This window comes from Numida meleagris, chromosome 24, assembly GCF_002078875.1.
Source record: "Numida meleagris isolate 19003 breed g44 Domestic line chromosome 24, NumMel1.0, whole genome shotgun sequence".
Classification (NCBI taxonomy): Eukaryota; Metazoa; Chordata; class Aves; order Galliformes; family Numididae; genus Numida; species Numida meleagris.
The window spans coordinates 309,598-333,822 of record NC_034432.1 but is presented as its reverse complement, the minus strand read 5'-3'; the positions used below and the strand labels follow the sequence as shown (position 1 = coordinate 333,822).

Sequence of the window (24,225 nt, the reverse complement as noted above, 5' to 3'; positions counted from 1 at the left end):
TTCCTGGGGCACTGGCTACTCCTTCCCTGGTGCCCGGTGGTGGGGCAGATCCCGCCGCGGGAGCTGCGGAGCTTTCTAAAGCCATTGCAATCACGTCCAGAGCCAGCGACAGCCCTGAAGCAAGGACCACAGCAGGTGGACATGGAGCAGGAGCTGAGGGGACCGGCAGCACCCATCAATTCCCCCGGGATGGGGACAGGAGGATGCTGTGTGCTCAGTGCCCCACTCACCTGTTGTTACCACGTTTCCTGGCTGCAGCCTCGGTGTCCCCTGCATCTTCCTGCTACCTCCACTGTTCTCTGGATCCTGAACGGGGCCTAGCACCCCCTGCACAGTCCCTCTATTGCCCATTTCCTCCTGGATCACCTTGAGTTTCTGTAACTGCCTGCTATGTTTTTGTGTCCTAATAAAGCCTTGTGGTGTTGCACGTGAGCCTCTCTGCTTTTCCTTTGTCCCTCAGCCTCCAATGGGAGCAGCACTCCCTGGTGTGCGCGGTTAACTGATCACAGCCATCTGCCCTGCTCCACGTCCCTTCAATCTGTGGAATGAGGGTTTAATTGGGATCCTTTAGGCACTCGTAGTGTTGTGCTAATGAATATTTGTTTAGCAATTTAGGAGTCATTATCTTCCCCGAGGTTTAGAATGGGAAGTGTAATTGTTGTTGCTCTGGGGATTTCCTGTGACACCTCAAAGGCCCCTTAATCACTGCGTAATTTAGAAACCCACCACCCCCTAATTACAGCATTCCTAAGCAAACAAAGGAAAAATCATACTATTTTCCCTCTAATTTTCCTTTATCTAATGTTTTTATTTTTACTTATGGCCGTTTTTTACTGCAAATTTTCCTTCGTAGTGTGAAAGGTGAGTCAGAACAATAGCAGCGGAGATTGCTGAGGTTTTATTAGCTCCTCAAAAGCACAAGAGATGAAAGGACATGCTGCTTGCAAGACAGGATTGGTTTTCCCTGCTGTCTGTTAGCCAGGAATGAATATTTAATATTGTACTGAAAGAAATGTGGCTAGGGAAAACATCCCATCAAAAAAGGGGTTTTACTCATTACTTGTATCTTAAATGTCCTTGCTAACTGGTATGCTATCATTCATAGGAAGATCTACCTGGCTCTGACAACTTAACACACTGACAAATTTCTCCCAGGGAAAGCTGTAAAGAGAAGAGGACAGAAAAAAACATCAGAGGAATCTGTTGTTTATGATGCACCATGAGTTTAATGAGCAAAAAGTAGAACAATAGCTGAAAAAATGAGGAGCATAAGAAAGCCATAGGTTTCAATGTGGATTAAACTAATCTCCTATTTCAAGGCGATGCTTTACAGCCGGGCACCCAACTCCCAGTGCAACTATACATTTTTCACCTCAGAGAAAGGCATTGGATCAGAAATGCCAAGCTCCTGCAGTCCCATGAGCTCAGGGCAAAGCTGAGAGTGGTCAGCAAGCACAGGGCTGTGGTCATGAACTCAGTCCTGCATTTGGATCGAGCTTTCAAGCTTCTGGTTATTACTTCATCTGTGCTTTCTGCTCAGGGCTTTAGCATGGCCCGCAGCTCCCACGGCGGTTGTAGCGGCGGTAGGACCTCCCATAAAAGCCCCCCAGACCCGAATAGCCGAGGCTCCCGAGTCCTGAGGAGCTGCCGGAGGAGATGGGGACCCCCCCTGCGCTGAGAACATCCCCCACAGCTGCAGAAGCTGAGGATCCCACAGCGGTGTTCTGGGGGAAGGAGCTGAGGATGGGGCCGGGCAGGGTCACCACCACAGGAGAGGGCTGAATGATGTAGGTGGAGTCCTGGCACTGGCGCACACAGGGCTCGTTGCAGCTGTTGGCCAGCGGGGTCGGGCCGCAGGGGGTGGGAGGACACAGGTCATAGCAGGACATTTCTCTGGGGTGGAGGGAAATCTGAAACACAGAGAAGGCGATAAGGAAGAAGTTGTAATTGCAATCGCGTGACTGAGCTGCTGAGATGGTGGAGAGTACCAGAAACCCACTGGAGACTGCGGAGAACAGAATAATGCGTTCTTAGGTTGAAATTAGACCTCAGTGAGACCCAAATTCCTCTGCCCTACAGAAGAGAGTTTGAGGGGCACCTTCCCCTGTCCGGAGAAGTCTGAGAGCTCATTTCTCACAGTACCCTTCAGGATGCATAGAGACTGCAGGAGGTAGGAAGAGGGGACCACCTTTATGACCCCCTGTCCTGGAAAGCTGGGAGATCCTCCACAGCCACTTCTAGATTCTCATCTATATACATGCAGAGATTTTAACGTCTTGGAACAGAATGCCCCAGTGACCCACAGAAAACCGAATCTGAAATCTTATGCCCAGCAATTGCGACCCCTCAAAGCTGCCCTCCTCTACAGAAAGTTACTCGCAGCTTCCCTCCACACAGGGATGAAGAGGATAAACTTCAGACAGCTATGAACAAGCCAGTGTAGAAAAACAAAATAACACCAATACAACAATTCGGGACAGAGAAAGACAGCGGATTCAGACTTACCCTTTCACCGAGGAGAATAAAGGAGAAAAAGTGGATGGCAGCGATTTGCACAGCGCTGGTTTTTATACTGCGTCCCGAGTGTCTGAGGACCTGAGATGTACTTTGTGCATGAAGCCACTTACCAGCCAATTGCTAAAGACATTTCATATGCAAAACATGCCCAGCTGACGATGTACTTCTTCCTCACTGTTGCCTTGTTTTAATTTCATAAAGTATGCGTTCCACTATAGAAGTTTCTTTTATCTTAAAACTTTACGAGCTCTGTTAATTCCTGGCCAGAGGAACTGATTCATCTCAACTACTGAGGAAAAAAATTTGCATCCTAAACACTATCTACGCAGTGTGCATCGTTTGACACAGATGAATGTGTATATCAGGAGAAGTGCATGTGATAACCACCCCATGACCCCCCCCTCCCACTTCATGAAGTCCAAAAGTTACTGAGACTTCTATAGCTCCGACTCTGAACTGATTTCCTCTCCAGCAGCTGCACAGATCCAGAAGATAATGTTTCTACAGAAAGCACTTGGCAGAGCTGACTGCACGTTGCCAGCCTCAGAGGTACTTCCTGGGAAACAGATTATTCAAGGGAAAATGTTGTTTTACTTCCTTGACTCAGGATGAAAGAGTATCAGCAGTTTGACCTGTTCGTTTAATATTACACTTACTGCATTTCCATGAAGAGGTTTGAGACACTGGTCTTCAATTTGGAGACTGACAAAGTCCTTCATCTAAGGAGTCAGCAATTTTAGCTTTATTTCTACATCAAACTCCAGGAAAAACAATCCAGGTCAAACTGAGGCTGCGTGTGGATTTTTGGTGCTAAAAGTTCTGCACAAGCTTAACTAAGTGGTCATTAAAGTCGCCAGTTTCACATTTGCTGATATAGTATTCTTTCCCCTTACTATGTCTTGCACTATTATACAAAATCATACTCCAAATTAATGGTCGCTACCTACTGAAGTATATAATATTCTTTCTTCCTCCCTTGAAAGCAAATGACTTTGTCTTCATTTTGCATGGTCTTAAAGAACATTGCAATGTGCAACATTTCAATTGCTTTTTCAAAGACAATTTCTAGATTAAAAAGTAATTGCACGCAATGCATAAGACTTTTAGGCAGAGATTGGTACTGTAATCTCTCCACTCTAGAGACATGTAAATTGTGCCTAAACTGTGAGTATCTCCAGGAAAATCTCCTGGGAAATAAATGCTGATTGCACAGTTTTGAAGAACAAAGGTCTTCAGAGTTCTCAACAGATTTCCATCAATGGCTCAGACATGCAAATAGTGCACGAACAGAAAATTTGAAGGCGTGCGACATCATTTGAACATCAGCAGTGTTTGAAATTTGTGACCAGTGCGGGTGATGATTTTCCCAAGCTACATCACATTCTGTGGCTTCAGAAACCAGTGTCAGCCCATTTCTCCCTTAAACTTTAACGAACTTTTTGCCTGCAAAAATCACGCGCTTCAAAACCTCATCCCAATCATCAGTCACTGGTTTTCCACAGGTGTGTGATGACGTTACCTATACTGTCCCTATTAATGGCACTAGTGCCTGCAGCTCTCCTATCCCTTGAGATTTATCAGGTTTTTGTGCAATGCAACATTAAAATACACATTCCTCTGTAGCAACAACCATCTAGTGACTATAAGAGAAGCAAGTATTTCTGAAAAACAAGCTCATCAAAAGGTATGGGGATGATGAAAGAGTCACAGGTTCTCTCCTGAAGGTGATCATGTGTCAGATGAGCCTCTCTGGCTCAATCTCCTCATCCCAGGAGCTGAAGGCTTTGGAATATTGCTCATTGGAATATTACAAAGCAAACCTAAACCTCACTATCGCTGACCAGCATGACCAAAATGCTGAAGAGCAGACAAAATTCCAAACCAAACTGAATTTTGACTCACCCACTTCTCGGGAAGGTGGAGTAGGTGTAATGGAGCCAGGCATATTCAAAGGATGCAAACCATGAAGATGAAAGAGACACCACGAATCATGGTTTTCATCTACAGCAGGATAAGTCCAGGCAATAAACATAAACAGCAACGAGAACAATTTCATTGGTGGGAACACAGCCATATAAAAAAAAAAAATTAATTTAAAGTTAAGGCAAGACTGGTTACTAAATTGTGCAAGAACATCCTGGGTCCCCCAGGGAGCCTGAGAAACCTATGAAAGCTCTGCTCTTAAGAACCTTTCTACATCTTATCCCTGTAGGCACAGAGACGTTGTGATTTTGCCTTCAGTTTTACAGAGTTTTGGTATCAAAATACAACTTCACTGACCATGATAGCAAAGACAGTGTCCCGCTTCCTTCTATGGGAAGTAACTCTTCCAAGGCAGAATAACAGATACAGGTTTATCAATCTAGAAGGAATGACTGGGTGTAGTTTGGAGCACAGCCATGCACTGGTGCTGTCTTACCTGGTACTGTGTGTCATTGCACACATGCTGCTTGATTACATAGATCTCAGTCTAACATGAGATGACGTTTCTAAAACGGTAACAGATTCAGAAGCAGCTTATCTTACCTCGAAGATTCCTCTGTAACACAAAGATCCAGCTCACATTCTGCAGCAGTGAAGAACACTTTCCAAATGTTAGGATTGAGCCAAATATTTTGCTTCAGTAAATTTTAATTCAAAGATGGAAGGTTGGGACAAGGAGTTAATGGGAGGAATGCACGCTTGAGGATTTTGATTTTTTAAAGGAATGAGCAACACAGCAGACCATTCTGAATACACAGAGATCCCAACTTTGGAAAGACTCTACATGCACAGGTGGATGTGTCAGTCCCTCTGTGTTGGGCGTTGATGAGATGAAAGCTTAACAGAGAACTGCAGAAAGAGATTACAGCTGTAGAAGATTGCATTTTGGGGAGAAGAAATGATATTGCTTGTCCACCTGGATATGTCAGAGATACTTTAACCACAATGCCTCAACCAGGATTCTTCCCAGCCATGTGGATACTGTGCAACCATAACCCCTCTGGTTCTGTGGATAGGCAGATTGACCTCTGTAAGAGGAAGATGTTTTGCTGCAGCTACAGGTGAAGGATAACTTCTCTGGGATGCATCCATTTTGATCAAGCAATATCTCCAGTTGAGAGAGCAATAAATAAATAAATAAATAAATATTGAGCATTTAATTCCCACCAAACTTCTGCTGTATTTTAATATCAAACTGCTCAATTTACATTATCCTCTGTTGTTAATTATTAAGAAAACCTGTTCCTTGAAATTATGGATTCTTTCATGGAACTGATGAACCTCCTTTAATTTAGTTTCAGTAATGACTGTAGTCAATATAGCTTTGTCAACATCTTTCTGTGGCCTTAATTACAGTTCAGCATCAGTCTGCATAGACAGACTCCAAACAAGAGACTTCATAGATGCTTGGGGAAACAGGACACTGAATCAGCCAGCGCCCTCAGGTAGAGCTTTTCAGGCTCATATCCCTCTAGGAACAAAGTTCCCAGTGTCCAAAGTCCACCTTCATTACAACTCAGACAGCCACACTGGAACAAAGCAAAGCCAGACACGTTTCAGATCTGCAAGGCACAACAGACAGCAGTGCCTAAAGGCACAGTCAGAAAGGGCTGGAACTTACAGTCCTTTAATTGATTTCTCCCAGATGTGTTTCCCAGGCCAGCAAATTTCAGTGGCCAATTCCTTTGTAAAAACACCACACCTCCTACCTTCCCTCACCTCCAACACTTGTCATGGTCTGCCACTCCCAGCAGGAGGCTCTGGACTGCTCAGAGTGGTTCACCATCCCATCTCCCACCTTGGCAAGTGCAGATGCTCTCAAGGAAAGCATCAGCCCTCCTTTCCTTTAAAGGCCTCTCATAACTCCCGCTGGTAGAGCAAAGAACATCACAATCTTCTTCCAGGTTGGAGAGCAAGCGGAGAACAGCTAAGTGGAGGTGATGCTTCAGAAGATGGCTTGTTCCCTTAATTTCTAGTATTCCTCACATCCCTGTAGACTTTCCTGCTGTATCTTTATCCCTCTGCCCACTTTCTATGTACTTTTCCCCTTGGCACTGAATGGGAACTCATCCCCCTTCTGAAGCAAGCCCATTCCTCCATTCTCATCTCTTCAAGGAAATCCACATCACAACTAACAATGTTTCATAGAAGAGTGGTATCAAAACATTTAAAGGGCTTGTCTCCATCTCCGTGATGCAATAGATAAAGAGTATTTAAAGAAAGTAAGCAGAACCAGCTTGCTTATAAGACTTCCTGCTTCAAACGGGAACGCTGTTTATTTCTCACCTCTGAAAATATTTTCTTGGGCTAGATTTTCTGCATATGCACAAAAGGAAAACTTCATCCACCACTGAAATCTGAATCATTCTCCTTCACCAACTGACTTGGAGTTATTTGCACAGTGGTTTCTGGCAGAGATGAGTTGCAAACAGACCTGTTTCACCACAGACAGGTTGGAAAATGGGCTGGGAGTAGAAAGAAATACAGGCAGACTCGTATTATAATGCAGCACCGGTTTAATGAGGCTGAGGCATGGAAGGAAGCAATGTAAAATGTAAGGAGTATATTTCCAGAGTCCAGTAAGGACAGCACCCACTCATCCCTCTCACAATGACATATTCAGCAAAATGAGATCTTCCTTCTTTATGGTTTAAATGCACTGTACTAATTCAGCCATGCAGAACAACCCCTAATAATTACATATTTTACCTAATCATTGTCAAATACAAAAAAAAAAAAAAGCATAAGAGAAAAAGATATGATCAGAAATATAAAGTAAAGCATAACAAAAGACAAGCAAAGGCCTGATTTTAGGGGATGCCAAGCTCCCACAGCTCCATTAATTTGAGACAGAGTCGTGGGCATCCAACACCACGTAACCATGGCCAGGAGCTCTCTCCCACATTGGGTCATGCTTCAGCATTTCTGGTCATCTCTGCATGCCTGCTCCTCATGCTCTAGCACGGCCCACTGAAGCCGCTGCGGTAGGTGTTGTAGCGGCGGTAGGGCCGGCTGTACCCGCTGCCCAGGCCGGGATAACCAAAGCTCCCAAACCCTAAGGAGCTGCCAGAGGAGATGGGCACCCCCCCTGCACTGAGAGCGCTCCCAACAGCTGCAGAGGCTGAGGATCCCACAGCGGTGTTCTGAGGGAAGGAGCTGAGGATGGGTCCGGGCAGGGTCACCACTACAGGAGAGGGCTGGATCACCACCGTGGAGTCCTGGCACTGGCGCACACAGGGCTCACTGCAGCTGTTGGCCAGTGGGGTCGGACCGCAGGGGGTGGGGGCACACAGGTCATAGCAGGACATTTCTCTGGGGCGGAGGTAAATCTGAAACACAGAGAAGGAAACAAATGCAATACAAGAACTGGATTAAACCTGTCTTTAATATAGCAAACTAGCTAGAGATTGAATAGGGAGCAAGGTGATATTTTTGCTCCAGAGTGCTTTCAAAATGGGGTTGAGTTTGCATTTTCTTTAAGGAGACTGCTGGGGAAGGTAGCACTAATGCATCTTGCTCTGTCACTTACCCTGAAGCCTCCGTGGTTAGTAAACTCACCCAGGAACCGGGGCATGTGGTGCTGCTGAAAACCTCGACGTTCCCTTTGCAGAGAATGCCCTAACCACATGGCCATAATGCTACCCTGGAAAAAGGGAACTTTCAACACCTCCCCTTGCAGTTGTGGCTGCGCATAGGAAAGGTATGCATGTCCTAGAGAAATAGAGCCTCCAGATGAAGGTGCTCAGCTGGACCAGTGAGACCTGGCTTGTTACTACTGATCCAAAGCTGATCATATTTGCTAAACTGCCAGTGATGACAAGCATCCTACGCAACGCTCAAACAGCAGATAACCTTTCCTCTTTCCTTCATATCCCTTCCTTTCATGCAAGTCCCATCTCAGAGGTCCCTTCTCCCACTTTGAAGAAACTGGAAAACACAAGCAGACTACTTGAAATTGCTTGACAAGAACTGGCAGGGCAGGCAGCTGAATTCAGGAACCCTTCTACTTTTTGTCTCACTATTAACATAAAAATCATCAGCAGATCTCAGAAGTTACAGTGGAAATCTGTTCGCAGGTGTTTGGTTCATGGGGAGGAGTTGGTTTTGTCTGCAGAAGAACTATAAGGTGAATTTCAAAGACAGGCATGGACTGAGGCTTTCTACATGAAGAGCTGGGGACCCAGGACTGCAAAGGATAAAATGCAGTATAGGATCCCTGTTTCTCTTAACATTTGACCTTAGATAAGTTTTCCAGTAACTTGGGTCTGATTCCTCCATTCCATGATTTTTATAACAGACCACTAACAGAAAACTTCCTCTATTGTATGAAAACCCCTCTCAGCTTCCTCTGTCAGAGAAAAGAATAAGCTGAATGTACAACATCATCAAGGCAAGAGTTCAATGTACAGAAGGAGAATAAACGAGTTTAGACTTACCCTGTCGACCAAGGCAAAGAAGGGAAGAGAAATGGATGGAAGGACCATGAGTTGCTCAGGTTTTTATACTTCATTCCAAGTTGCCCAACAACTTGGCGTGTTCTTTGTGCATGAAATTATTTATGAGCCAGTACTGATTACATGGTTTTTTGCCTCAGTATTTGTGCTTATTACTGCTCCGCTTCCTTATCTTGTGGCATGTATATCTGACCACAGGTTTCTTTCATCTTAAAATATTCCAGGCCAAGTTAATTTCTGGTAACATTAGAATAATTAATTCAGAATTTATTCTGCCTTGAAAACCCTTTAGGATCTGCCTGTGTCATTAAAGTAGATTAAGCAGAATTTGCATAACGCAGCACCGTGGACAAGCCCTCCTCTACAAGGTAAATGCTGTTGCAAATCATGATGGATTTCAGCTTTTGTGAGTGGGAAGCAAGTCCATGAGCAGCTGTAGTTCGGAGATTCCAGATCTAAGGGAGAAAAGGAGAGAGTTTTTCAGAAAATGGTAAGGAGCGCACACAGAATTCACACCCAACTCAGGCCCCAAAATGAGAGAAAAATCCATGAATAGTGCAAAGGGAAGGGTATGAAAAGAGCAGTGAGAGCTGAGAGGGACTGAAAAGAGTTATAGCTTTCTGCAAAGGCCATATAGCCAGAAAGGCATTTAAGCTGCTGATTCTTTGACATGGAAGAAAAAGAAAACAAGAAGAGTACAGAAAATCCTGTCCAATGGGATGTTATCAAGTTATTGTACTTCAGCGGAAGACTCAGAAGGAAAATCTTATACAGGATCTTGCTTGGCTGTCTCCAGTTCTGGTCTTTTAGGAGCTTTTCATCCAAAGAGTCCACAGATTCACCTCAATTCTTATCTCAGACCTCATCACATTTGCAGCTGCTTTTAGGTTAACTTCCACATGCATGAATGTGTTTGCTGCCATTTGTTCTCAAGGAAGAGTCTTGCAAAAGAGAAGGCTTTGCAAAACTCAGGCTGCAGAAGCAGTCACACACAACATTTCTTCCTTTCATAACACAGCTTTGCTTTCTTCTGCCCCTGCAGAGCCTGGTGCACATTGTTAGACCAGTGGCAGCCAAGTGGGGAAGTGTCAGGAGTATATGAAACCTCAGTAACTTCTTCACTTGTAAGTTTTTCTAGACTTTGCAAAGAAATAGAGCTTCTTCTATAGGAAGGGCTTGCAGGATAAATAGTAAAGGGGTAAAATACATAAATTATCTTTGGCACAGAGATCAGCACTCAGGTCTTTGCTCTCCTTGCACTTCAATTACTGAGACATGTAAATCATCTCTAAATTATAAGTGCCTTTGGAAGATCCCCTGGGAACAGAAACTTGTTTGGCTTGGTCAGATGTTCCTGAGAACTTCAAAGTTTATCAGAAACTTTTATTAAAACTCCAGGCATGCAAAATATCATGTTATGTGAAGCTTCAGATATGTGACCTGTGTTTGAATTTTCATATCACACCTATAATAACCTATTATCAAGATTTGGAAGTATAGATCAGTCATTGGCTTCTAAAATTTATATCACCATTCCTGGTGGTGGGAATGATGGCTATTTCACTTTGAATTAAAAATAGCTCAAGGTTGGTTTCAAGCCATCTCATATTCCAAGGAGATCCCCAAAGACTGTTGCCTTTTTTGGCTTTGCCAACTGTGGCCCCTCCTCAGGATTTCTCTGTACTCTAAGGGATTAGCAAGGTTTTTCAAAGAGAATCTCCTCTGGTATCTAGCACTTATTTCGGTAATTAATTTGCACAACAGCATCTTCAGATGATTTTCAGAAATTATTTTGCTCTTCTTTCTTCAAACCTCTGCTTGGAAAGAAAGAATTCTTTCAAAATCAGACTCAGAGTTTAGAAAAGGACCTGGAAATGTTTTCAGAGATGTCTGCAACCTTCCTTTAAAGCCATTACAATAATTGGTGTTCTGAGACCAACCACTTTACTGTACAGTCACAATGACTTCATCTCCTGATCTTTGGACTGAATTAAAGTGAGTGAATCAGAAGTTCACAGCTGTTTTTGTATGATCAAGAACAGGCCTGTATACTCATATTAATTAAAAGTTTTTGCTTAATGGGAGAACATCCTCCTGAGACACCTGTGAGCAACTAAATGGCTGAAGAGAAGCCCTTAATCAAAAGGGAATTGGAATCTTACTCACAGTAATCCTCACGGAATGGCTCCAGACACAAAAGTGACCTGAAATCTGTGCATGGAGACACAGACACACGACAAACAAAGTAGTTTCCCTGATGGGAAGAGTTGCAATAACATTTGAGCTGTAATTAATTACCTTGTTCAAAAGAAAGGGATGCCTTAGAGGCTCTGAGCAGCTGAACAAATCTGCAGCACTCCTTACAGCACAGAACCTTCCCATGCAGCCCCTTCTCCCACTGTCCACAATGGGTTTGATCGTTCTCTCTTTAACCTCAGACTTCAATCTCAGCTAATTGTGTTGATACTAATGTTTATTGACAGAATTACCAACAGACTGCACCACCATTTGAAGCTCACTCAGTAATTTAGGACACCTGGTTCCAGGCCATTGGCAGTGAGTTCTGCTAACAACCTCATGGTGCCAGCAATTGCCAGCTTACTGCTTACAACAGAAGATGTATTTGTATGTTAAGGTCCATTTGTTCAGTCAGACTGGGTATCTCTGCAATGCTCTGCTGCTTCTATTGCGTCGCAATGAGGCAATGTGTTGTCTGATGGAGGTGGATGAATAATATGCACTGTGTGTTTAATTTGGGATGTCACTGTGTATAGGCAGAGCCTCCAATTCGAGCTTCACAATTTCAACTTGTGCTGCCCCTGAAGGCAGAAGCGTTCAGATATAGGTAGATATATACAGTGCTCAGAGTTCATACCTATTTCATACATAGATGTTTCCATTGTTAATGTTATTCAAATATTGCTATGAAGAACTTTAAAATGACTAAAGTTTGAGGTTCGGTTTTGTGGTCTAATAAGCTTAAACAACTGATGTTACGATTTCTCTTTTTGTCAGAAAAATAACCGTAAATACTGACTGCGCAGATATCCATGGAGTACTTCTGCAAAGGGATGGCCTGTAGTGGTGATGTTGTACCAGGGTTCAGTGGGAGCAGCAGAAGAAAACAACAGCATCAAAAATGATTTCATGCTGTAGGGATGAGCTTGTTTACTCACCAGAGCTTCTGCAGAGCACCACACCCCACGACGGGTGGGCTTTGGTGGTTTTCCAATAGGTGTTTGAATACTTTTTCAAATGTAGATGTTTAATTACATTTTAAATTCTAATAGTGTAATTAGAACTTCTCTACCCATGGCCCTATGTGCCTGATCCACCTGCCTTGCAGAAAGTTGTCTCACTGCCACCAAAACAGATGAGTGCATACCTGCAATCTCACAGCAAGGGGGTTCCTATAATCATTGATTATAGGAACAATCACAATCCTTTTCACAATCCATCATTTATTTGTGCCAAGAGTGATTTGAAACCTCGCTGCAGTTACATGCCAGGTCCCTGATTTTATGTTTACTTCCATTAGTCATTCAGGCAGGAAACGATCATGGTGTACATGCTTGGAGCTGGAGACGAAGGACTAATACAAACTAATTTAAATCTTTTCCATCTCAGTAAGAAGAGACGAATTTCCATACTACAAATAAACTAAAGTTACAGACATCACCATGGGGTGAACATTCAGTCTGTCATTTCACTCCACAGCCGCCTGAAGCCAGTGAGTGTATGCAAATACCTCTGCCAAACCCAACATTTTCAGCATCAGCCCATAGAGATCTGCACAGAAGCACCAGGAGCTCTGTCTGCAGCTGGAAATCCCACTTCTGCACTGGAGCAGCCTTGAATAAGGTGGCATTTATTACAAAATAGTACTCTGTATGGTCTGCGGGGGGAGCAGGTTTCCTTTTAGGGCATAATTCTCCCCAAAGTGCATAACATTGTTCAGACCACGGTCATCAGAGAGACTTTCTGATGTACAGAAGAGATCTGATAACAAGCAGTTTACATGCAAGGCTTTATCTCTGTGATGAAAGCCAGATTTGGGGAAGGAAATCTAGCATGTCTATCACATCAATCTATTCCGTATACACCTCTTGCTAAGTGTCGACTTTGTGCCCACACACAGATGCACATGCACACACACTACTTTTTTGCAGAGTATTCTGCTCATACGCATAAGGAAGCCAAAGTTTCCTGGCTGTAGAAGTGCTGTCTTGGCATGGAGATAGTAAGCCAACATGAAATCGTAGTAATTAATTACTGAAAGTAAACAGAGATACGGTCAGAAACTTTATCAAGAGCAGGCTGCTCATGGGCTTAAGATAGCCAACAAGCACCAGGAGACTTGTGTGATGCAGCATAACTTTAATGAGCAAGAAGTGGAATAAAAAAGTACAAAGTACAAAGCACATCAAGGATTTGGGAAGACAACAGCTAATGTGTCTTTTCATCCTAGGTTTTGTTTTTCAGTGCTGCTGTGTACTGAGACAATAAAGTCTCAGCTACAGATACAGGAAAAAAGGTTTCATCAGAAGTATGAAGAATCCAAAAAATAAGACAAGCAAAGGCCTGATTTTAGGGGATGCCAACTCCCACAGCTCCACTAACATGAGGCGGAGCTGTGGGTGTCCAACACCACGTAACCATGGCCAGGAGCTCTCTCCCACATTGGGTCATGCTTCAGCATTTCTGGTCATCTCTGCGTGCCCGCTCCTCATGCTCTAGCACGGCCCATTGAAGCCGCTGCGGTAGGTGTTGTAGCGGCGGTTGGGACGGCTGTACCCGCTCCCCAGGCTGTGATAACCAAAGCTCCCAAATCCTGAGGAGCTGCTGGAGGAGATGGGCACTCCCTCGGAGCTGAGGGTGCTTCCCACAGCAGCGGAGGTGGAGGATCCCACAGCGGTGTTCTGAGGGAAGGAGCTGAGGATGGGTCCAGGCAGGGTCACCACCACAGGAGGCGGCTGGATGATGTAGGTGGACTCCTGGCACTGCTGGGCACAGGGCTCGTTGCAGCTGTTGGCCAGTGGGGTTGGGCCACAGGGGGTGGGAGCGCACACATCATTTGAGGACATGTCTGTGGGACGGAGGATCGTCTGAAACACAGGACCAGAAGGCACATGACATAGAAGCACTATATTGAACTTATAAAACTCAGACATGGGGTTAACAGATATGGAAGTGACGAGACAAGGTGGTTGGAGGGGTAATCATTTCTTAGATCAAAACCCACAGTGAGCAGTCTGAACATGACATAGAAAATTCTCTTATTCTCAAGGTTGCCAGAGCTGCTGGCCTTTGAACTCTGCTGCCGCTCATGATAGTCCCCTCAGACCCCCACAGCAAAGGCACTTCCCATTACTTGGGGGTTTCCCCTTTCCCAGCCCTGTAGATGGAGTCACTGAGGCTGTCATGGGGGATGGAGAACAGCATCTGGAGCTGCAGGCAGGGGTAGAAATGCTGAGCCTTATCACGGCACTTAGCCAGGTTTAGTGCCTTAGTGCTCAGATTTATTCTCTAACAGCCCAGCCAGAAGCATTTGCAGAATTGCAGAGAAGTGTTTTAGAAGCATCCTCTGCTCCCAAATGAGCAGAACAGGCCAACTGGAGTGGGAAAAAAAGGACCGTTTTCTCAAGTTTTGCCCAAATTTCTTTTCAGCGAGGATCCTAGAACCCCACTCTCTTGCCTGTGGAAAAGAGAACTTCAGATAGATTCTGGAACTCAGAGCAGATTTATATGTCTTAAGACAAGACTACATATTCCCAACCAGGTCCTTTGGCTAGCTACTCCCTTAGTACCAGCCTCTAAAATGGAGCATGGAGATGCGTGTTCTGAGGGTATTACCAGTACTGAAGTCTTGACTTGTTACACCCTGTTTCACAAGTAAATAAAGCCTTTCTATTCTACAGAAGTACACCTTTCTAATTTTCCTCTCCAAATGGAAAAAGAAATAAGACAAATAAGAACCTAACAATATTTATAAGGAACTAAAAACAACAAAAAGCAGTCATCAAAGTGACATTTAGCATTTAAAAAGACTCTGTGTAGATTCAGACTTACCTGTTCACCTGGCAAATAGGGCAAGAGAAGTGGATGGAAGAGCCTTGCGTTCTATAGGCTTTTATACTGCATTCCAGACTGCCTGCAGACCTAAGACATATGCTATGCATGAAATTGTTTAATGATCCACACTTTGGCATGCAAAATCCTCCAAATAGGTTAACTCCTTTTCTTTTTTTTTCCCCCCAAAATCTCTTCTGGTATTTCTCTATTTTTCCCCTCCCCTTATTATGCTCACATTCCAGTACAGACAAAGCTTTCATCTTCACCAGTATGCACCCACCCTTGGAGGACTGTGGTGATTCATTTCAATTTCAGCAATAATTATATTGTTTCCTAGGGCCAATGTACAATTAATGTTTCACTTTAGTCATCAAAACACTGCTTAAGGGGAGTGTATGTGATCCATAGTCCTTATTCAAGACTTCACTCCTTTAGGTGAACAATCATTAAGCTGAGGTGGGAGCCTGGGTTCAGTTCATGAGTATTTCCATATCAAGGGCTCAGTCTGACCACAAGACGAGATGCATAATAAATATTCCCAAATTTTGCATTTCTGCACTATTTCAATGCGACACAAACATACAGCCGAGAAGCACCAATTTCCATAAGTACTGCAAGAGGTAGAGATAATTAAGACCGGTGAGAATTGCTGACCAGAGACAATAAAACACTTTCTAACCCACATTTTCTTCTAGATTGTATGAACACAGCTGATGCACACACAGGTCTGCATTTTTTAACTTCTTTTTCCATGCAAAATTCAAACAACCGCAGTCTAATGAAAAAATGCCGTGACTTGATCTTAGTATTTAGGGACATCTATTAACTGCCTCTAATTTTCAGTCTGATATCTGCCTAGTGTTTCATCTGAAGAATCACAATTATTATGACATGAAACCCTACTAAGTCACAGGGATGTACAGTAATCTTCAGATCAAGTTAGATACAAATGTGGCTAATAAGCTTGCTTTCAATTTTCAGTTCTTAAATGCAGTGTTCTGTCTGAACTGAACTACAGCGTCAGTAGAAGCTGCATATTTTATTAATCATTATGCAATTTGTTCCAACTCTGCAGCCTGTAGTGGCCTGCAGGGAAGACCTGCACACACGAGAAGTATTCAAAGAGCAGGGACCAGGTGTCTTCCCTTAGCACCTCAGTCACCCAGCAAGAAACGTGAATTAATTCTAAAAGAAGAGTATATCTCTGCACATGCGTTGATCTTGGTCTTCAGAAGAACAAAGGACTTCAAAGTTCAGAACAGCTTTTCACTAATGGCTCAAATATGCAAACTTTTGTGCTACTGACATCACAAGGTACACAACAGGATTTCAGCTCTCGCACCACCTGGCTACGAACCTGATTTCAAGGCATGTGAGTCAAGATCACTCAAAGGACTTCACAAAGGAACTCTGCATACACACCTTCAGAAAGTCATTATTCTGTTAAAAATCGTCATATTTATTTTAAAAAAAATCTGTAAATTCCTAGAACTTAGTAATTCTCCACCCAAAAAAAATGGCCTCCTTCCCTCCTCTTACAATTTCCTGCCCTTTCCACAAAATCCCTATCCCATATACTACTTGAATTTATTTTATAGATTTAAACAATATGTTTCCTTGTGGTAAATGGAAAATGTCACTCATTTGGGGAATTCTTTTCCTCTCATCCATAAAACTAGGCAGCCAAAGAATGCTGCCTTTGCCTCATTCTTTCCTCTGGAAAGGAGAGTATATAATATTACAGAAACAATCTCATTAACTGCCTGGAAATGTTTTCACAGATATTCTGCCTGTTTAATCAGCACCCAGAGTTCATCTGGAAGGTTGAGAGCCTTTGGATCTTGGTTCTTGGGATGGCTAAGGTGGTGAACCAGGACTTAACAGCTGTCACATGGATTGGTGATGGTGTTTCAAACTCCATGCACTTCATTGAAACCCTCTGTGTAAGGGCAGAGTGCACCCATGAGGCTGGTGAACTGCCAAATTGCCAAAGAGCTGACAAATTACTTACATGAATTGAAATTTGTAACATCTTTGTGTTGACTTCAGAGGCGTTGAATGTAACAGTATGAGGCATTTACATGATGAAAGAAGCTTTGAGGAAGGCTTTTCATCTGATGCCAGGATGAGACGAGACTGGTACATAAGCCATAAGCAAAACAATTTAACTGCTGGGAACAATTTAACTATTGGGGACAACTGAACCTGCTGCAACAGAATTTATGCGATAACTGGACTTATTTGAATGCCTCAAACATTCTCCAATGTAAGAACACCTTGATTTTTTTTTCCCCAAAAGCTATTGCTTTAATAGCTTCAGTGGCTTTGCAATTCTGGTTTTGATCTCAGGTACTTCTAGCAGTAATAATTTACTTGAGAGAATTTCTAAAGGATTTAATGCCTTCAAATGTCCTGTTTTTATTAATTGTTAGAATGCTTCATTCCGTGAGGTTTTTGTTGGGATTCTGTAGGGCTACAGCCTCGACAGTAAGACAGCCAGGAGCCCCAGGCTTTTATTGGGAGCCCTAAAATATACAATCCTTCTGCATTAAATAGCAAGCAAACAGACCAAACCATGGTCTGCGTCTATGCCTTCTCTGGGACTTGTGCTTCTGATTGTCTTTGACTTCATGAATCCAAGCCATCAAGCTCCATGGTAAATTTTTCTTTGCACCTTGCAGCTCCAGGTCAGAGTTATTGAGAGAGATACCCTGTCATTCTCTTAGGTTATAAAACACTTGCTGTCCTGAGAAAAAAAATTCAGCAGAGATGCAGAATATCAAATATTACACTCTGAGATCAATACAAATTTCAGCTGCAAAATATGTTCTTGATCATGAGCTCTAAGCATGTCTTCATGTCCTCTTCATCAGTGCCCCCACTGGTATTCATATCATATCTCTGCCTCGTACTGATGATCGATACCGTAAAATTTTCAATGAAAAGTAGAAGGAGGAATAAAAATAACAGAAGACTTGGGATATGATAAAAGCATAGCTTTAATAACACTGAAGAGTGGATTAGAATACTGCAAGCAATAGGTTTTGATATGGAAAGAAAGGCACATCTCATGGTGACGTGTTCCACAGAGCTCTTTTCTCAGAGTAGGACAGTATTTTGAAAATATAGTCCCATCTATTGTTTAAAGTATGTCTAACACCAGGCAGTATCAAATGCAGTGATATGTAGCAGAACTACATACTAGATTAGAAATATAAAGTAGTGTAACAGGAACTGGGCCTCATTTTTGGGAATGATTAACTCCCACAGATCCATTAATTTGAGACAGAGTCGTGGGTGTCCAACACCACGTAACCATGGCCAGGAGCTTTCTCCCACATTGGGTCATGATTCAGCATTTCCGGTCATTTCTTCATGCCTTTTCCTTGTGCTCTAGCACGGCCCACTAAAGCCGCTGCGGTAGGTGCTGTAACGGCGGTTGGGCCTGCTGTACCCACTCCCCAGGCCAGGATAACCAAAACTTGCAAACCCCAATGAGTTGCCAGAGGAGATGGGCACTCCCTCAGCACTGAGAGCGCTCCCAACAGCAGCAGAGGCTGAGGATCCCACAGTGGTGATCTGGGGGAAGGAGCTGAGGATGGGTCCGGGCAGGGTCACCACCACAGGAGAGGGCTGGATCACCACGCGGGAGTCCTGGCACTGGCGCACACAGGGCTCACTGCAGCTGTTGGCCAGCGGGGTCGGGCCGCAGGACGTGGAAGGACATCGCTCGTAGCACGACATGTCTACGGATGGAGGTGGACCTGAAATACAGGACCAGAAGTGAACGCAGTATAGGAGTCATATTGCAGTTATGCTTACTCAGCTCAGGTGCCAGGACCACAGGAATTTTCTTTGTGGCTTTTCAAGAATCAAGTGAGGAAGGAAAACAACTTCTTTACTTCAAGAAGATAGAGGCTGAAATTGTCCTTTCTCAGTTACTGGTGATCCAGTCAAACAGCTGGCAGCAGAACAGAAAGATATGTACCTCTTTCATTACATATTCTTTAATATTTTGATTGGCTGTATGTCTGGAAAATATACCTCAGGTATTAAAGGCATTGTAGAAGTAGTAATTAGGAATAATTCCTAGCTACAAATGCACTGACATTTAGAATTCACTAGACTGCTTGAAAATGAAGAATTATTTCCAGGTTCTGACTTCATTTCAGAAGAGGTTCCAATTTCTGTATGGTTTGTCATTCTTGAAGCTGAGAAGTTTGGAAATTTGTTCCAGATGACTTGTCCATAGATGTGCCATCCATGAGAAATCCAGGAGTTCCCTATGTGCTACCTGTGCCCAGTTCTAGCACTCCAACAAACGTAAATTTCACTATCTCCTACGCCCATCTCAGTCTGCTTGGTGCTCAGTTCTCCTCTATTTTTGCTATTCTCTTTCCTCATAGACTTTGGAACCATTTTCCTAAACTTGAGGGAGATATTATCACTTGCTATGATTTCAAAACCCAGGCACCTAGAATTTTTATGATATCTGTCGTATTGAAGTCCACAGTGATTACTATAGCAGAAAAAGATTGAAGATATGGGCTTAGAGCCGCTATCCTTAGCAAATGTGTGGTTGAAGTGTGATTACTTCTAATCTCAGTATGCAGCTTCTTTTTTTCCTCATGTAGAAAGTGGTATTTAGACCTCAAAATCTTGTGATTCGACATAACTTAAGACCCACAAACCTCTGCTTTAATCCTTCCTAGTTTCCTTGCTCTCCAACTATTTCTTTGAGTTTCTGGTTCCTTTTACCCCCCTGTTTCCCACTACACTCAGCAGTGGATTCATCGTAACACTGAAGAAGCCTCCCACAGCATAAGCAGTACATAACTCTTTTTTTTCTGGACATTTCTGAAGACAAATATGTTCACATCACTTACAAACACCATTGTTTTCTCTTCATTTCAACCTAGTTGAAGCATTACAGGAGATGGATCATGTTCTAGAAGATAGAAAATGCACTTTTCTCCTTGAAAGATGGCTAGGCACACAGCTTTACGCATTCTACCTATTCAGTTTATTATTTCTAATATTATTAGTATTATTGTGATTTTCCAAGTCACTTAGCATACCTGAAAGCCCACATTTGAATAAATACATATATACTGATACAGAAAAAAATATGTATATTACCATTTCAAAGCCCTATATGGCCAAGCCTGGTCTCAAGAAATCCCCGCAATTCAAACTGTGAAAAAACACTTGATAGAAAAAGCACCAACCACTGTTCCACTCCCCACCCCCACCCCCCTCAATCCAACAACTAGCAAAACAGAGAAAAAAATACAGTAATCAAATTGTTAGGAAGACAAGAATTCAGCAAATAGAAGAAGAAGAGTAGATCTCAACTAACCTTGCTCATAAAAGGGAAAGAGGGAGGAGAAGTGGTAAGAGGGACCATGAGCTGAGCTAGCTTTTATACTGCATCTTGGATGGCCTGAGGACTACAGACATCCTTTGTGCATGATATTATTTACCAACAAGTATGTCCTGAATGCATAATGCTTCCAACTGAATAAGTGCCTTTTCCTGACTGTTTATTCCTGTTTTCATTTCCTTATCTTCTGACATGCATGTTCTGTCATACGAGTTTCTCTCATCTTATAGTGTCATGGGTCAAATTTATTCAAGTGCCACCATTCAATCACAACCAAATTTGTCTTCCAGTGTATGTCTCAGTCATCAGGATCAAGATTAAGGAAAATATATGAAATGCACAATACATCATTCCATTTTTTCCTTTTATTACGAATGAATCTAAGTCCTTAAATTCTGGTGTCCACCAGTGTTTATGAAGCTCTGACTCCAGCTAAACACAAGAACAATCAAGCCTGAACTTATGCGTCTTCTCAAGGCCACACAAAAAGGTACAGCTAGATGCACACCTGAAATGAAATCCCACTGAATCCAATGAGAAGGAACCAGAAGCCTGTGTGAACCTACTCTAGGGAACCTGCATTGGCAGGTTGAACTAGGTTTCCAGGGGTCCCTTCCAAACCCTATGACTCCGATTTCATGAAATTCAGAGTAAAATATTGTAATACGAAGCAGTGCGGTTAAGTATGCCGGCAGAAAGTGTTTCCAGTATGAACTAGGGTAACTCATATTTTTCAGTACAAATTCAAATCTGTACAAGACTTTGCTTCTTCACCATGGATGAAGCACAGAATTTAGGAAGAGTGGTCTTATCTAAATGAGATATTATCTCACTCTTGCACTTTGGTATCTTAGTTTGAGGTGCAGCAGCTATAATCCCGAGACATTTGCAGACCGGTCCTGAACCTGATTTCTCAGGTCTTTCACAAAGAGAACCTATACTCCCTTCTGTATCATCTCAGACCACAAATATGAATAGCATTTCCCAAATCATCTTGAGGATACATATGAATACTAAAATGATTTTGAAGCATTACCCTCAACATGATTTTAACTGTGGTGTCATTGTGGAAAAAACAACACAACAATTACCTCTTTGCCATCATATTTATTCCCCTTGTGGCAGACTTCATTGTAACAGTGATTATACTCCAGACTGGTGCAAGTTCTCTTGGAGAAGAGTTACTGAATATTGTGTGTGAGGACTCACTGATATCTGAGAAATAGAATTAATTGGTCTTAGGTTCCTTAAGAACCTAAAGAAGAAAGGGTTCAGAATCCTTCACCATTTCCAATAACAATGTGCATATTCATGTAATCAAGTTTATCAGATTGCTCATGATATATGATGAAGTTTGGGAACCCTCATCATCCATTTAATGGGATATCTTTAAAATCTCCTATCCACGATCACCTGTTGCCATCTAGGTTCATATGGTGTATTTTAGTGGACTCTAAGAAAACCATCTCTGAACTATTAAAGAAAAATCAACTTTTTACAAATTTTAAACAGTTTTTCATATTTCAGTAGCATTATCTAAAGTGACCCACATACACTCTTAAATAGTTCCCTCCCTTTCCAGACCAAAATAATGATACCAATCCATAAAGATATATGTGGCATCCGTGTTTTTGAAACAAGTTCTCAGCAGCAGTAGGTATTTATCGGCAACCTGGATAATTAATTTTCCTGTAAAGCATGCAACAACAGCCATAGAAGTTGCTTTCAACACTTCTGTTCTGTTTCCTTTTATTAATACAAGTGCTTCTATTTGGTATACTCACTCATTTTAAAACCCAACTCAAAGATCACAGCAGTATTTTCAAAAAGACACCTGAACTGTCTCCTGGTGGTGACCTGACTCCAGACTGGTCTGGCTGGCTCTAAGAAATCATCCAAGAGGCTTGGAGCCCGTCTTGGAATTATTTTATTTTTAAAAGAATGGTGAACAAATTAGATGGCAATTGTACTTAACTAGGTCAGACAGAGAACCGCACACAAAGAGCTTTAATAATTGTCTTGAATCCAATCTTAGATTGTACTTCTAAGACACCTGCAAGCTAACAAATTGCTGAGAAGCAGGAAAGAATGCTTCATCAGACTGCGCTTTGATTCCTTTCATACTGACACTAATGGAGTCAGCATGGAAGTATCAGAAATAAAATGAATCCATAAACTGTGAAGATGAAAGAGTTCTAAATAGGTAGAGTATGTTTCTCACGCAACGCCAGGAGAAACATAGGCAGGAAAACTAAGAGCAGAATAATTTCATTATCAGGAAAAGGTTCAATTTGCAAAAACATACATGAGAATTAATTGATTCATGCAATAGAGGATGCCTCACTAGTTTCAAATAGCCTGAGAAGTTTGTAAAAGTCCATAATCGTAGTTACTGTATCCATTTCTCCAATCCTATCACGCAAAGGGGACAAAGCTTTCAAACTGACATTCAAATTCTTCAGGAACTCTGTAAAGAAATGTTTAATAAAAGCTTTAACATCGTGCACAAACACTCCTTAAGGCCATAACTTCCAAAGGTCGATTAGTTCCAGGAGATTTATTTATTTAAAATCAACAAATGTTAGTAAACAGACTTAAAGATATATGATGAGGTGCTTCTCCAAGCTCCTTCATTCATAGAATCATAAAATCTTATAATCACCAAGATTGGAAAAGACCTCCAAGACCATCTAGGCTGACCATCCACCTCCTAACCATATTTCGCTGCTAAACCATGTCCCTTAGTATCACATCATGACAAGCACCACAAAATAGACCTTTCAAGATATGCTGTTGTTGCACACAGACCACTTGCCCAGGCTTCTCATTCTTCTGAAACACATTTATATACTCTTAATGCTATATGTCTATCACAGAAAGACACCTCCATGCCACCAAAAGCGATTCCTTGATGTATATCAGTATGATCAGTGATTCCTCACAAATTTGAGTGAATAACTAATTAATTCAGTCATACCAATTCTGTCAGTAGGACAACATAAATTCAAGTACGCATCCTACTCAGTATGATTATTCCTAATCAGGCAATTCCCTCACTTAGTGCAAAGTTACAGTTTGATTACTGCAGAGATTATTTTTTTCATATAATAGTCTATTACATCTAACAGAATGGAAAATGATGACAAAAAAAAACCAAACAAGAAACAAATTAAGATGCAACATCAGTTTAATGAAAAGGTTGTGAAGTACTCTACAATAAAAAGCAAAACATACTTTTACATGAAGGAAGAAAACCATTTAAGCCATTCAAAATGAAGAACAGAAAGCAAGACTGATTTCCTAACACATGAATTAAAAACTGTAAACTGATGATTTATAAGCAGAGCATGAAATAAAACCAATCAGAAACCAAAATTAAAGTGTACAAAAAAATTAATCACAAGAAAAATTTTGAAAATGAGACATCCGTCATTATTCCAATCAGAACGGGATGGCACTTTATCTACCATCTCTGCTTTGAGGAAGGGCAGGAGGGTGCTCAGCCCATCAGGAACTCTGGCCAGCTGCTCCGTCCTCAGAACAGAGTCTGGCTTCGGGCTTCTTCTGGGATGAGCTCATGGGAAATTCGAGTTGCCTTTAATAGGGCAAGCATCTCCTGCTAGAGAAGCGGCTGCCCAGGCCAGAGATGCCAAAGCCACCGGAGGAGATGGGCACTCCCTCCTCACTCAGGATGCTGCCAACAGCAGCGGAGGTGCTGGAGCCCACAGCGGTGTTCTGGGGGAAGGAGCTGAGGATGGGTCCGGGCAGGGTCACCACCACAGGAGAGGGCTGGATCACCACGCGGGAGTCCTGGCA

At 42.5% G+C, this 24,225-nt stretch overlaps 5 protein-coding genes across 5 annotated transcripts in view; all 5 read right to left on the bottom strand.

The window, feature by feature from the left end:
• LOC110388003 (feather keratin 2-like) overlaps nt 1–24,225 on the bottom strand; it is a 906,242-nt gene that overhangs the window by 877,972 nt on the left and 4,045 nt on the right. The window lies entirely within an intron of this gene.
• Nucleotides 1,385–3,236, bottom strand: LOC110387820 (feather beta keratin-like). The gene is given in 4 exon segments (XM_021376432.1): nt 1,385–1,910; nt 2,506–2,550; nt 2,552–2,572; nt 3,174–3,236. Coding segments are annotated over 4 exon segments (495 nt in total). The 3' UTR covers nt 1,385–1,544.
• On the bottom strand, nt 6,935–11,398 carry LOC110387989 (feather keratin 4-like). The gene is made up of 3 exons (XM_021376770.1): nt 11,253–11,398; nt 8,937–9,409; nt 6,935–7,829 (listed from the first exon to the last, which is right to left on the bottom strand). The coding sequence occupies exons 2-3, from the start codon at nt 8,982–8,984 to the stop codon at nt 7,458–7,460; spliced, it is 420 nt and encodes a 139-aa protein (XP_021232445.1). The 5' UTR covers nt 8,985–9,409; nt 11,253–11,398; the 3' UTR covers nt 6,935–7,457.
• On the bottom strand, nt 13,688–14,038 carry LOC110387819 (feather keratin 1-like). Its single transcript, XM_021376431.1, has one exon. The coding sequence runs from the start codon at nt 14,036–14,038 to the stop codon at nt 13,688–13,690; it is 351 nt and encodes a 116-aa protein (XP_021232106.1).
• On the bottom strand, nt 18,420–18,770 carry LOC110387998 (feather keratin 4-like). Its single transcript, XM_021376784.1, has one exon. The coding sequence runs from the start codon at nt 18,768–18,770 to the stop codon at nt 18,420–18,422; it is 351 nt and encodes a 116-aa protein (XP_021232459.1).

Bases quoted from the DNA above. Each gene is read 5' to 3' on its own strand.
- LOC110387998 (XM_021376784.1), bottom strand. From the start codon at position 18,770: ATGTCGTGCTACGAGCGATGTCCTTCCACGTCCTGCGGCCCGACCCCG.
- LOC110387989 (XM_021376770.1), bottom strand. From the start codon at position 8,984: ATGGTCCTTCCATCCATTTCTCTTCCCTTCTTTGCCTTGGTCGACAGG. The intron at 7,830-8,936 runs GTAAGTCTAAAC...TCTGTGTTTCAG, and splicing joins TCTTTGCCTTGGTCGACAGG to ATTTACCTCCGCCCCAGAGA.
- LOC110387819 (XM_021376431.1), bottom strand. From the start codon at position 14,038: ATGTCCTCAAATGATGTGTGCGCTCCCACCCCCTGTGGCCCAACCCCA.